The sequence below is a fragment of the Phascolarctos cinereus genome, unplaced genomic scaffold (genome assembly GCF_003287225.1).
Source record: "Phascolarctos cinereus isolate Bilbo 61053 unplaced genomic scaffold, phaCin_HiC Scaffold_5;HRSCAF=322, whole genome shotgun sequence".
Lineage (NCBI taxonomy): Eukaryota > Metazoa > Chordata > Mammalia > Diprotodontia > Phascolarctidae > Phascolarctos > Phascolarctos cinereus.
In genome coordinates, this window is record NW_027555958.1 from 270,226,106 (window position 1) to 270,238,742 (window position 12,637).

General features: G+C 37.1%; 1 protein-coding gene across 5 annotated transcripts in view; it reads left to right on the forward strand.

Moving 5' to 3' along the window:
• Positions 1 to 12,637, forward strand: part of RPTOR (regulatory associated protein of MTOR complex 1) — a 508,936-nt gene that overhangs the window by 373,824 nt on the left and 122,475 nt on the right. For all 5 annotated transcript variants that reach the window (XM_078155853.1, XM_078155851.1, XM_078155852.1 and 2 more), the window contains exons 18-20: positions 4,672 to 4,789; positions 5,976 to 6,116; positions 6,531 to 6,689. In XM_078155853.1, the coding sequence (XP_078011979.1) occupies positions 4,672 to 4,789; positions 5,976 to 6,116; positions 6,531 to 6,689 (418 nt within the window). The remainder of the gene's footprint in view (positions 1 to 4,671; positions 4,790 to 5,975; positions 6,117 to 6,530; positions 6,690 to 12,637) is intronic.

Consider the following 12,637-nt stretch of genomic DNA (forward strand, 5'->3'; position numbering starts at 1 on the left):
ATGTCTCTGCTATGAGAAAAATGCAGGAATCAAAGCAGCTGAGTCAATCACTGTCTGGGTTGGAGCCCATTCTCTTAGGAATCTAGGGCTAACTTTGTGTTATTCTTCTTAGAAACAAAATATGTTCTCCATCCTCTATTATGCTATTTTATTTTTTCTCTATTGTGATGGCAGAGTTTTACATTAGGCCTTGAATTATAAATTAAATACTAAATATTAATCTGTTATTGGAAACATGAAGTTTGTGGCAGTCTTTAAGGAGGAAGTGCATTAGGGGAATAGGGGAAGAAACATGACAACTTCACTAAATAGAGATTTAGTTGTTTTCCCAACCTTTATGAAGGGACAATAGACTGATGTTATGCTTCCAACTTCTTTACTCCCTTCAGGGTCATATATTTGACTCTCCATAATCACATTAAAAAGACATTCTTAGTACCTCAGTTACTAGATCAGTAATCTTGGTTTGTCTCCTTTATTGGTACATGGGACTAGACTGAATGTGACCCTTGTATGTCAGCCATGAAGAGATATTTTTGAAGAGTAGTCTTCTCTTTGGCTAAATGAAGTCTAATGACCTAAATATCCCGGACTTCTTTCTGTTTTGAACAGTTGCTATTCCTCAGTTGGTCTAGAAGATAGTAGAAGTCTACCTGCTATAAATCAACTGTTTGCTGCATCTGTAAAATATGACCAAGGAGTTGAACCCTCTCCATTAAATCATAATTTTACCATATCTGTGTCCAGTTTTTTTAGCCAAGGAGCTTAAATTAAAGTTTAAACCTTTAATTCAGGGTTTCATTCTAATGACAGTACCTATAGTTGTCCTTTCTCATAGAATAAGTAATGTCCCACTTAAGTTAAAGAAAAGGGTTTTGGTTTTTGTTGTTGTTTTGGGCCTGATGTGTTATTTCTCTTTGAATAGGCCATTTCTCTTTAAGGAAACTCCCTCTACCAATTGCAATTTACAGAGTTTCCCTTGTTATCAAACAGTTAAGTGCTTGACCATAGTTACACAGCTGGTGTTACTAGTAAGGAAACTCTTGACTTCTGAGACTGATAATACCACACACCAGACTTTGAATTGTCATTGTTGTTCTTTTTCCTTAAACTGAATATATTTTATCTGACCAAGTTTAGATCTTTGATGTGGGAGTTCTAGAAGACTCTAGTAAATTCATATTATTTTGAACTTTTAATCCATCTCAAGGCATATAAAGATATAAATAACCAATGACTATACCAAGAACAAAGTGGAAGCCAGCTGTTTCTAAGTGCCAATGGACTTTTATGACAGAAAACAGATTATTTCGTTGCATGATGTTTGTGTTTGAGGAGAGAGCTTTACACTTCCTTCTAATAATAGAAGCATAACAGTTTGATAATAGCGCAGTGGAGTGAGCTGGGATAAGAACTATTCAAAATTTTCAGACTTTTTTGTTTCGAAGAGTTATTTTTAAAGCAATACTAGTGTTAAAATACAAATAGGCCATTGCTAGAATCAATCAATATTTAAAAGCATTTTTCAAGCCCTACTATGTGCTAAAGCATTGTAGTTAATATTACAAATACAAATAAATCCCTACTCTCAAGGAGCTTACATTCTAATGGAGACAAGTACATATGTAATAATATATGGAATAAGTATAAAGAGAATAAATACAAAGTATTTAAGGATGAGGGCCCTAAAAATTACCACATCAGGAAAGGCTTCGTGATGAAGGTAATTCTCAAGCTAAATCTTAAAGGAAGAGATGGACTCTATGAGGTGAGACAAGGAGAAAAGAATATATTGCAGGCATGGAGGAGAGCAGGTGTAAAGGCAGAAAGGCAGGAAATGGGTACCCCATTTGAGGAATAGAGAGGCAGCCAGTTTGGCGATGTCACGGAATATAGGAAGCAGAGTAATATGTAATGAGAATAGAAAGATAAGTTTTGAAAAGCCTTAAAAGCTAAACACATGAGTTTATATTTTCTTCTAGAAGTAATAGGAAGCCCTTGGAGTTTTTTGTTGTTATTGTTTTGTTTTTGAGTAAAAGAATGACATTTATTTTCTGTGCTTATGGAATATCACTTTGGCAGTAGTGTAGATGATGTGCTAGAGTGTGGAAAGATGAGTCAAAGAGATGAATAAATGGTATATTGCAATAGTCTAAGCAGGAGGTGATGAAGTGGTGTTTATGGATTAGAGAGAAGAGGGTCAGATGCAAAAGATGGTATGAAGAAACATAGCAAAGTTTGGCCACTGAACAGTATGCTGAGGGAGAGGGAAAATTTGATACTGAACATGGGAAACTGGAAAAATAGTAATGCCTTCCACAAAAATAGGGAAGTTTGGAAGACGAGTAGTTTAGGGAGGTAAGATAATGCATTCTGTGTTTGGACATGTTAAGTTGAAATGTCTCCAGTTTGAAAAGTATATGGCAATATGCAATACTAAAACTCAGAGGAGAGGCAGGCTAGATATGTAGAACAGCCAGGAGAGCATGGTCAGCAGTGTCAGGCAGCAGAGAGCACAGCGAGAAAAGCACTCCAGAAAAGTGTCATATATGGCAAAGAGCTCGCTGGTAACTTTGGGCAGAACAGTTGCTCTTGAGTGATGCAGCAGAAAGACAGATTATAAAGAGCTGATGAAGGAGTCATAGAGAGCAGAGACTGCATTTTCTAGAAGTTGAGGGGAGAGCCCCAGCTCAGAAGTCCCCTCATTTCTCACCTGGCTGCACTACTCTGAGACTTCCCTGTCTGACTTCTCTACCATGCCCTCTAGTTAAATACCCTTCCTCCCTCTCTCCCTTGATTTTCAGCTTCCTCTTGTGTTTTATCTTCCCCCATTCAATTAATTATAAGTTCTTTGAGGGCAGGGACTGTCTCTTTTTGCATTTATATCCCCAGTATTCAGCATATATCTTGGCACAGAGTAGGTGCTAATAAATGCTTATTGACTATTGATTAGAAAAAAAAGTAGAAATATAGGACAATGGCTTAAGGAGATAATAGGGTTTGTTGAATATTTTTAAAGTTGGGAGAGACAGAAGTGAATGCTTAAAGGCAATAGGGAAAAAGCCAATAGAGAGATTAAAGATCAATCACAGAGAGAGGCTTGGATTGAGGAGGGGATATGATTAAGGGCAAATGTAGAGGGTTTGCCATCGGCAAAGAGAAAGACTACCTTATCAGGAGTTGTGGGAAAGGAGGAGATAGGAGAAGTATCAAAGAGTTTTGAGATGAATAGAAGGACAGAAGAGGGAACTCATGGACAATGACCTTAGTAGAATTAAGGAAAAATAAATATTTTCCTACCCAATCAGAAAACATCCTTCTCCTCCCCAACCCCCCCACACACCTCTTATAGTTGCAGGTAAATACTTAATTTTTCAGAGATTACATTTCACCAGAATTTCATTCTCTCTCCTTGAGAGAGCCTAGAAGTGACTCCTATTCCTCTAAGCATTGTCATTTTTGAGAGTGATTGCTACACTATCTACCTCATAGGATTGTTATAAGTAAAGCACTTAGCAAACCTTAATGCAGTATATTAATGTGAGTTGTTATCAGAGTAATTACTTAGAACTTGTGTCAAATAGACGTAGTCTTACCAGCCATTTAGTTGGCAGCAAAAATCTTTCAGGCCTTCCAACTTGCCATGCTGTGCCTTTGATACAACGTAACTAAAAACCATCCATGGAATAAGATCACTCCATAAATCTTGCTTTTTTTCAAAGATTTAAGTAGAACTTATTGTGATAACAAAGTTTTCTCTTGGCCTTGTGACTCTTTGCCCAGTTATCCTCTTAAATATTAAGTTATTTCTTGAAGGCTTTGGTTTTAAAGAACCTGTTTTTTATGTGTTTTCTTCAAAAAGGATAGTAGATGATGTTTGATTAATGTCTTAAATGAATAAAGAAGTAAGAGTATCACTAAAATTTCTACCACTTTCAAATTTATTTCCAACTCTATAATCTTGAAGTGCCATTGTTTCAGTACTCTCTGTTCTAAAACAGGGATACAGTAGAGGCTTTTTCTTGATACTGAAGTTAATTTAGTTTTAAAGAACAGTTTTGTATTCTAGGGCTTCTAGGCCTGAGAAACCTTAGAAAGTTTTAAGATAGACACAGTCACATATTGTCCCTACACAACAATTTGTTTCAGATATGTTCTTGGTTAAAAAAAAAAAAAGACACAATAAATGTCAATTCTAATAAGTAGAAAAGCTTTGCTGTTTGGGTGACAGTATTAATGGTAAGCATTGGCCTCTGACTTGTGTTTCTTTTTCTACTCTATGTGCATATAACTTATCAACATCTCCATTTATAATTTGCTGGTTGTGCCCTTCAAATCCTGCCACTGATAGGTAGCTCTAAATTGGGCATGATGCCGTCTCCTTGAAGATTTGTTCTATGCAGACAACTCCATTAACTCAATTACATTTTAGTTTTCAGAGATTCCTTTTTATGGCAGTTGTTGCAGGGTGTAATGAAGTTGTTTCCAATACAAAGTCCGAGTCTTATGTTTTCAACCAAAACTATGCATTTTGTATTAATCTTGACTTTATTTCTTGCAGCTAGCCTAGTCTATTGGCTAAATTAGGCTGGTCTTCCACAATTGGAGTTCCTTCCAAGCCAATCATTTAAGCTATGGATAAATGTTATTTTTCCCTCTCCCTCTCTTCAGGAACTGGTGGTAGCTCTGAGTCATCTTGTGGTTCAGTATGAGAGCAATTTCTGCACAGTAGCCTTGCAGTTCATTGAAGAAGAAAAGAATTACCCTCTGCCTTCTCCGGCTGCCACAGGTACATCTTCACTCTTTGTGTAACTCTGAAAAATGCTGACCTGCTCAGAACCATGGTTATTCTGAAATAATAACCCTAGTCTACCAAAAAGCTACCTTCTTATGGGTTGTTTAATTTTACTAACCCCTACTTCAGGATAATGGTGTGTTCACAGGCTTTTTTGGTTATTTGTCTAGCTTTGAATATTCACCAGCTGTTCCATATGCTATTTTCTTTCTTTTCCATGTTCTCATGTGTTTGGCTTCATTTAGGGAAGAAAAAGGAATTGCCACTGACCCGCTTATTTTTCCTTATTTAATGTCATTTTGGAAATTGCATATGGTAAAAAATCTCTAAGGATGACAACTGCCACAACAGGAACTTGAGGAAGAGAAAATTGAACTCTCCCTGTGATGAGTGATTTAATCATTTCTTTGTCTGTAGCTGTGAATCATGTTAGACAGCTATCTTTTTCCTCTATTTGTCCTTTTAACTGCAAATTGTAGTCATCTTTAACATTTACATTTCATTCTTAAAAGGATCTCAAAGGACAGATGGAACTGCCCTTGTTTCTAAAATCCACCTATCTCTACAGTGAGGACAATGAGCTGTTTTCTACCAGAAAAATTGCATTTAGTAACTCTGGGAAGCCGAAGGCGAATAAACTTGTCCAGTGAAAAGAGACAGTGAAATTTAGAGAGGCAGATTACAACTAGCAGACTTGAAAACCAGCCAGAACACCAGGGTTGTACACATGCTGGGTCAGTTGAAGGAGTGATTCAGAAAGAAACAAACCTCTACATGGATCATTAGTAGCACTTCTATCACATACTGTTTTCTTAGAGGTCATCCATCCCAGAAATAATTATGGCCAACTCTCATTATTACATTAGGATAATATACACCTCTCTGAGCTACAAAATTTATATTTTTTATCAAGTTCTTTCTATTTTTATCCTTCTTAATTATTGAGCTATTTTGCTTTGCTAAAGTGTATCCCACAAATATCAGATACTTCCCACACTTGAATCTAGCAGTGATAGCCATTTGTTTTGTTTTGTTTGACCCTTTGCTCCAGGAATCATTTTTCTCTACAGTTGTTGCCACCTAAGAAACCTTTGACCAGTTGGAAAATGTACTTCTCTGTGTTTAAGTCTGCAATTTACCCTTTTTTCTTCTGTATGTTTTTTTTCTTCTTTCCAACTAGAGGGGGGAAGTTTGACACCTGTGCGAGATGGTCCATGTACACCTAGACTTCGCTCAGTCAGCTCCTATGGAAATATTAGAGCTGTTACCACAGCAAGAAGTTTGAACAAGTCATTGCAGAATCTGAGCTTGACAGAAGAATGTAAGACAATAGAATTTTCTGTGTTGAAAGGGGGTTTATCTTTACTACCTTTTCTATATATAGTCCTTCCTATTCACCTTCTCTACTGCTATACTTATGCCATGAAATGACCTATGTGTGCAGCAATCCAACAAATCCATCTTCATTATATATTTTAACCACCATTGGATAATCCATACCTTCTAACTTATAGTTAGTAAACATTAAGTATATACAGTGTTTATTGGGAGTACCTTTCTTTTCAAAAGAAACATAACCTCTGCTTGTATGTTGTGTGTCTGTGTGTGTGCATACTACTCTCTGTCAGGTTGGTTATATACTTTAAAAGGATGTAATTATATAAGACCAAGTGCTTGGTTACCAGAAAATAATACATAACTTTTTCTCCTTTTCTCCTGCCTTGCTTTTGGACAGCTGGAAGCTCTGTTGCATTTTCCCCAGGCAATCTCAGCACCAGTAGCAGTGCAAGCAGCACCTTGGGTAGCCCTGAAAACGAAGAGTACATTCTTTCATTTGAGACAATCGATAAGATGAGAAGAGTTAGCTCTTATTCATCACTGAACTCACTCATAGGTAAGCTCTGTGTTTTCTTTCTTTCTTGAGAGCTTTTCCATCTTTGAGATTTGTGATTCTGTAACTCTTCCCCAACTTGATTTCTTTGTGCTTTCTTACTACCATGAAGATACTCTCTGTAGAGTAAAACCAAACTTTTCCACAGTATATCCACATTAAGCACTTTACCAGCTGAACAGATCAATTCTTCAGATTCTCTCACTTTAGAGAAATGTACAAACATTATGTGGAAGTAATCAGGAATTGAAATGGACAGTATACTTAATTACTCTCTCCTCAACTACCTTGTATTTTTTCTCTTTGTGCCTGTTCCATATATACTTAAGCCCTTTTTTTGTAAAGATGATTTCCTAGCTGCTCTTTTACATCTATAGTTGAGCATATAATTTCAAGGAAGAACAGGACAGATGGACATGTAAAAATTTTAGTTTGCAGAAGTCTACTGAAATCTTCAATCTTCCTTTTAGGTTTGGGGTAAGCTAAGTTACAAAGGTTAGAAGACTTTTTTCCTCTCCCTGATGCTCTGATAGAGAATTTTTGAAATGCTGAGTTTTATTATGTCCCACGTTATTGCTTCTAAGAATTCCATTACCATATACTCAGTCCAGGAGAAAACATCCTCATTTAGATGTCAATTCAACCATATTCATTTATTCATCATCGCATCTGTGCTAGGCACTGTGCTAAGCACAGAGGATACAAAAAAAAAAAGCAAAAACAATCTCAGCTCTCAAAGAGCTCACAGTCTAATGGGGGAAAAAGCATGCAAACAACTTAAACAAATAAGATATATGCAGGATAAATTTAAATTGATCTCAGAAGGAAGGCACTAAGGTTAAGGAGGGCTAGGAAAGGTGTCTTGTAGAAGGTGGAATTTTAGTTGAGACTTGAAGTGAATGAGACAAGCCAGGAGGCAGAGATGAGGAGAGAGAGCATTCTAGGAATGGGAGGCAGCCAGTCTAAAGTCAAAGAGAAATGAGATTATATGTCCTCTTTGAAAAACAGAAAAAAGGCCGATGTTCAAAGGGGGTCCCAGTATGGAAGGGGGAAGATAAGTTGGAGCTAGGTTAGATTATAAAGGGTTGTAAAAACCCTGTAAGCAGAGAAATTTATGTTAAATGAAAGGATTAGCTATTGTACTAAATGACAGTCAGCATCCATAAGAATCTTGACAGGCTTGGTCATCAAGTTGAATCTAATAAGGTGAAATTTAATAGGAAATCATGTAGTCTTGCACTTAGGTACAAAAAATCAATCTTACAAGTACAAGCTAAGGGAGACATGGGTCTATAGCAGTTGTTCTGACAGGGATCTTGGGCTTTTAGCAGATCACAAGCTCAATATGAGTCAGCAGTGTGACATGACAGCCAAAAACAGCCAGGCTTTAAGAGAGGCCTAGCTTCCAGGCATAGAGAGGGATCATCCTACTTTACCCTGTCCTTGTCAGAACTCCTCTGGAGTATTGTGTTCAGTTGTGGCCACTGTATTTTAAGAATACTGATAAGCTGGAGAATGTCCAGAGGAAGAAAACCAGATTGGTGAAGGACCTTGAGTCCATTGCATGAGAAGCAATTAAAGGAACTGGACATGTTTAACCTAGTTTAAAAAAAAAAAAAGGAATAGAGCACCGACCCTGGAGTCAGGAGGACCTGAGTTCAAATCTGGCCTCAGACACATAACACTCACTAGCTGTGTTACTCTGGGCAAGTTGCTTAACCCCAATCTCTTCACCAAAAAAAAAATAAGTTAAATTAAATTAAAAAAGAGACTTGGGGGTATGTTATAGCTCTTTAGAATAATGTCATATAGATAAGTTATTGTAATTGTTTTGTCTGGGAAGAGATGGGAGCAATGGATCCAACATTGTGAGGAGCCCAATTTAGGATTTATAGTAGGAAAAACTCCTAACAATTATTGTTGTCCAAAAGTGGAATGCCATTCTTTTAAAGGTGATGAGCTCCTCCTCCTTGGAAATCTTCAAGCAGAGACTGGATGACCACTTGTCTGGTATGTTACAGTGGGGATTCCATCTCTTTGGGACTATACTAGATAGCCACTGAAGTCCCTTCCATCTCTCAAATTCTGTGATTCTGTTATTATCCTAAAATCAACAGGGAATCACTGTGGAGTATTGAGTAGGGAAGTCTTATGCCCAGATCTGTATTTAAAGAAAATCATTCCTATAGCTTTGTAGAGGGTAACCTGTAGTGGGGAAAGATGAGATAAGAAGATGAATTAGGAACCCATTGTCATAATCTAGGTCAGCAGTTAATGTGTGATCTAGAGACCCATTTGAGTCCCCAGGATTCTTTTGGAGTGGGGTAGACCTATAAGGCAAAAACTATTTTCATAATTATGCTAACTCATTTCATAATGATGTTAGCATGGTAAATATTGCTAGATATAGCCCACATAAACAAAAGCTCTTTGAGGAGTCCTCAGACTATAAAGAGATTATCCTGCTGAAAACCACTGATCTAGATGAAAGGTAATTAGGGTCTGAACAATAGTGATCACTGTTTTGAGTAGAGAAAAGGGGTCAGGTGCAAGAGATATTGTGTAACTAAACATAACAAAATTTGGTAACCAATCAGATATGTGTACTGAGGGAAAGAAGATTTGAGGACAATGCCAAGGTCATAAACCTGAAAGACTAAAAGAATAATGTTGCCTTTCACAGAAGTAGAGAAGTGAATTTTAGGGTGGAAATAATCAATTCTGTTTCAGTCATGTTGATTTGAGTTGTTTCTGGGATATCCAGTTTAAAATGTCCTAGAAGCATGCTGATGCAATACTGAGGCTCAGAGGAGAGGTGAACTGGATATATAGATCTATGAGTCATCTGCATAGATTTGTTGTTGCTGTTTTTCAATTGTGTCCAACTCTTTGTGACCCCTTTTGGGGTTTTCTTGGTAAAGAAACTGAAGTGGTTTGCCACTTCCTTCTCCAGCTTATTTTACAGATGAGGAAACTGAGGCCAACAGGGTCATACAGCTACTTAGTGTATGAGGCTGGATTTGAATTCATGTTTTCCTTACTCCAGGCCCAGCACTCTATTCACTACACCACCTAGTTGCCCTGCAGCTATCTTCATAGAGTTGATCATTAAACCCATGGTGACCCGTGGTGATAGAGACACCAAGTGTGAGTGAGAGAAAAAGAAGAGGACCCAGGAAAAAGCCTAAGGGAACAGACACAGTTAGAAAGTGTCCTGTGGATAATGAGCCAACAAAAAGAGACTGAGGAGGAGTTGGCCAGGGAGGAAAGAGTAGTATTATGAGACACACCAAGAGGAGAAAGCATTCAGGAGGAAAGCCTGGTCAACTGTGGCAAATATAGCAGATAGTTGGAGAAGGATGAGGACTAAGAAAAGATTGTCAGAGCTGGCAATGAAGGGCTCACATGTAACTTTTAGAGAAGAATTTTCAGTTGAGTGATATGATAGGAAGACAGATTACAAAGTATTGAGGCGTGAGTTAGAGGAGAGGAAGTAAATACTAGTTCTGTCAGTTTTTTTCTAGAAGTTTGATTGATTGAAAAAGGATACAAAACAATGGGTTGGGTTTTTTTTGCTTTTTGGTGAGGCAGTCGTGGGTAAGTGGGTAAGCCCAGGGTCACACAGCTAGTCAGTGTCATGTGTCTGAGGCAGGATTTGAACTCAGGTCCTCCTGATTCCAAGGCCAGAGCTCTATCTACTGCACCACCTAGCTGCCTCTACAGGACAATGTCTTGAGGGGATCATAGGGTCTAGTGATGGACTTATTTGAAGATAGTAGGAAAAGAATTAATAGATAGGTAGAAGTTGAAAATAGAGGATTTGAATATTATAGAGAAGCTAAGAGGATCAAGGGTGTTTGTAGAGGATTTGGTACTGGCAAAGAAAAGTACTACCTCACTTTCAAGAGACCAGTAGAAAGGAGGAGAGTTGTGGGGTACACTGTCAAAGAGTTTTTAGGTGAAGAAAAAGGGAGAAGCACAGCTCATGTCTTATGGGTTCATTTTTCTCAGCTTAGAGATAGAGAGAGGGAAAATGAGAAGATGTAGGAAGCTTAGGAAGAGAAAGTTTATAATACCTTCTTTGAGGAATTCAGATTATTTAATGAAATGGTAGAAATTCTGCAACACATAATAGCACCTAAAAGTCAGAAATTTGAAATCTTTCATGGACTGATAGATAACAAATCCTCATAGCGTAAATACTGACACCAAAATATTCTGCACGTATAAGCCAATGAACTGTACTGGAATTAGACCATAATCACAGATCAAATTATAGACATAATACTGATCCATAAAAGAACAATATTGTTAAAAAATGTCACTATACCAAATACTCAGCATCTCCAAGCTACATGAAACAAAAAGTTTTCAAAATATAGAGACCTAGACAAGGAAATCGAATTGAGGTGGAAAGAAGAGAAGTAAATAATATATGTTGTCTAGTCTATAGCCAGCATTGTGATATATGTTTTCAGCAAACCTTCAGAAGATCAACTTGTAGTACTTTTATTAAACTACAAGCAGTTATTTTATCCATTTCTGCAAGCATTCAGAATCATGTCTATTGAACTCCATTCAAAAAGATGAGACCAAGATAATAATGATATTGACAACCCCTTCTAAATATAACTCATCATCCAAGATGTAAAGGGGTAAAGGAATGGGCAGTGGCCACTGAAGTATTAGTAGCCATGATGATTTCCAGTGAGAACTCCATATGCCCTGATGTTGGTATTGTAGCTGTGAAGGCCTGACAATAATCCTGAAATTCTGACCATTGAGGTCCTAGTGATATCAACTAGATTAGCGTCCCATTCAGTATGTGATGAAATTCTTTCTATGAGTCCAAAAATAGATTGGATGGCATAGGGTTGTAGGCTGGCCCTACTCAAAGTGGTCATGATGGTGAACTTGACACAGCAGATTCTAAAGTAAATAATGTCCCTTTATGTTCTGATACCACTAGAAGTGAAGACAGATTGGAAGAAATCTGAAACACCAGTACCCCACCTGCTAGAAATGGTCGATTCTGATGACTGACCACTAAAGTAAAACCACATGTACATGAAATGGACTGAAGAAATTAATAGTTTCATTATGTGCTATAACTATATCATATCAAAGAGGAAACAGATTTCACCAGTTATAGGCAAAGGCTTCAAATTGCTTTTTATCCAGAGTCCCCTCAGCTCCAAGTCATAGAGGCATATTACTGACCACTACGAATCACTGCTAAGAAACAACTTCATCCCTAAGCCTACCTTAGAGAAAATGAGAGCTAACACTAAAGAGACTTTAAAATCTGAAGAGGGAAAAGATGAAAACACTGAAGTTATATAAAATTTTCCATTATTTCAAACTCCAGAAATTATACCTAATAATAAAGGTCATGATCGAAATAGCAACACTATTTCCAATGATTTTGCAAAGGAAATGAACATATTTAGACAACTGATTTTACCAAAATAGTTATTTTTAAAAGTTGCTATCTGTTATCATCATGCACAAACACATTCTCCCACAGTACTTGACAGAAAGCATTAAAACATTTCAGGTCCTTCACATGATAGCCTATAGAGCTGTTGCCATGGAGAACCATAGGAGAAAAGATAGAGCTATCAAGTAAAGCTCCTTAGGAAAGATGTTAAGCTCCACCATGGCAGAAGCAACTTGAGAGAGCTATTGAATATATACAGTTAAGACACTGAAAGAAGACATCAGTATCTAGCTCATACACATAGTAGAAATTGACATCATGGCCAGTTAAAATACAGAAAACAAAACCATCTCAAGAATTCTTAATTCTTTTAATCAGCAATTGAAATCAAAAGTCATAAAGTAAAAGATAAAAATGATAGAAAGAGACCAAGAAGTACAAAGATCAGAATTAACAATTCAATATCAATCAAAACATTTACTACTGATACTTGAAAAGTAAAGAAATCAGA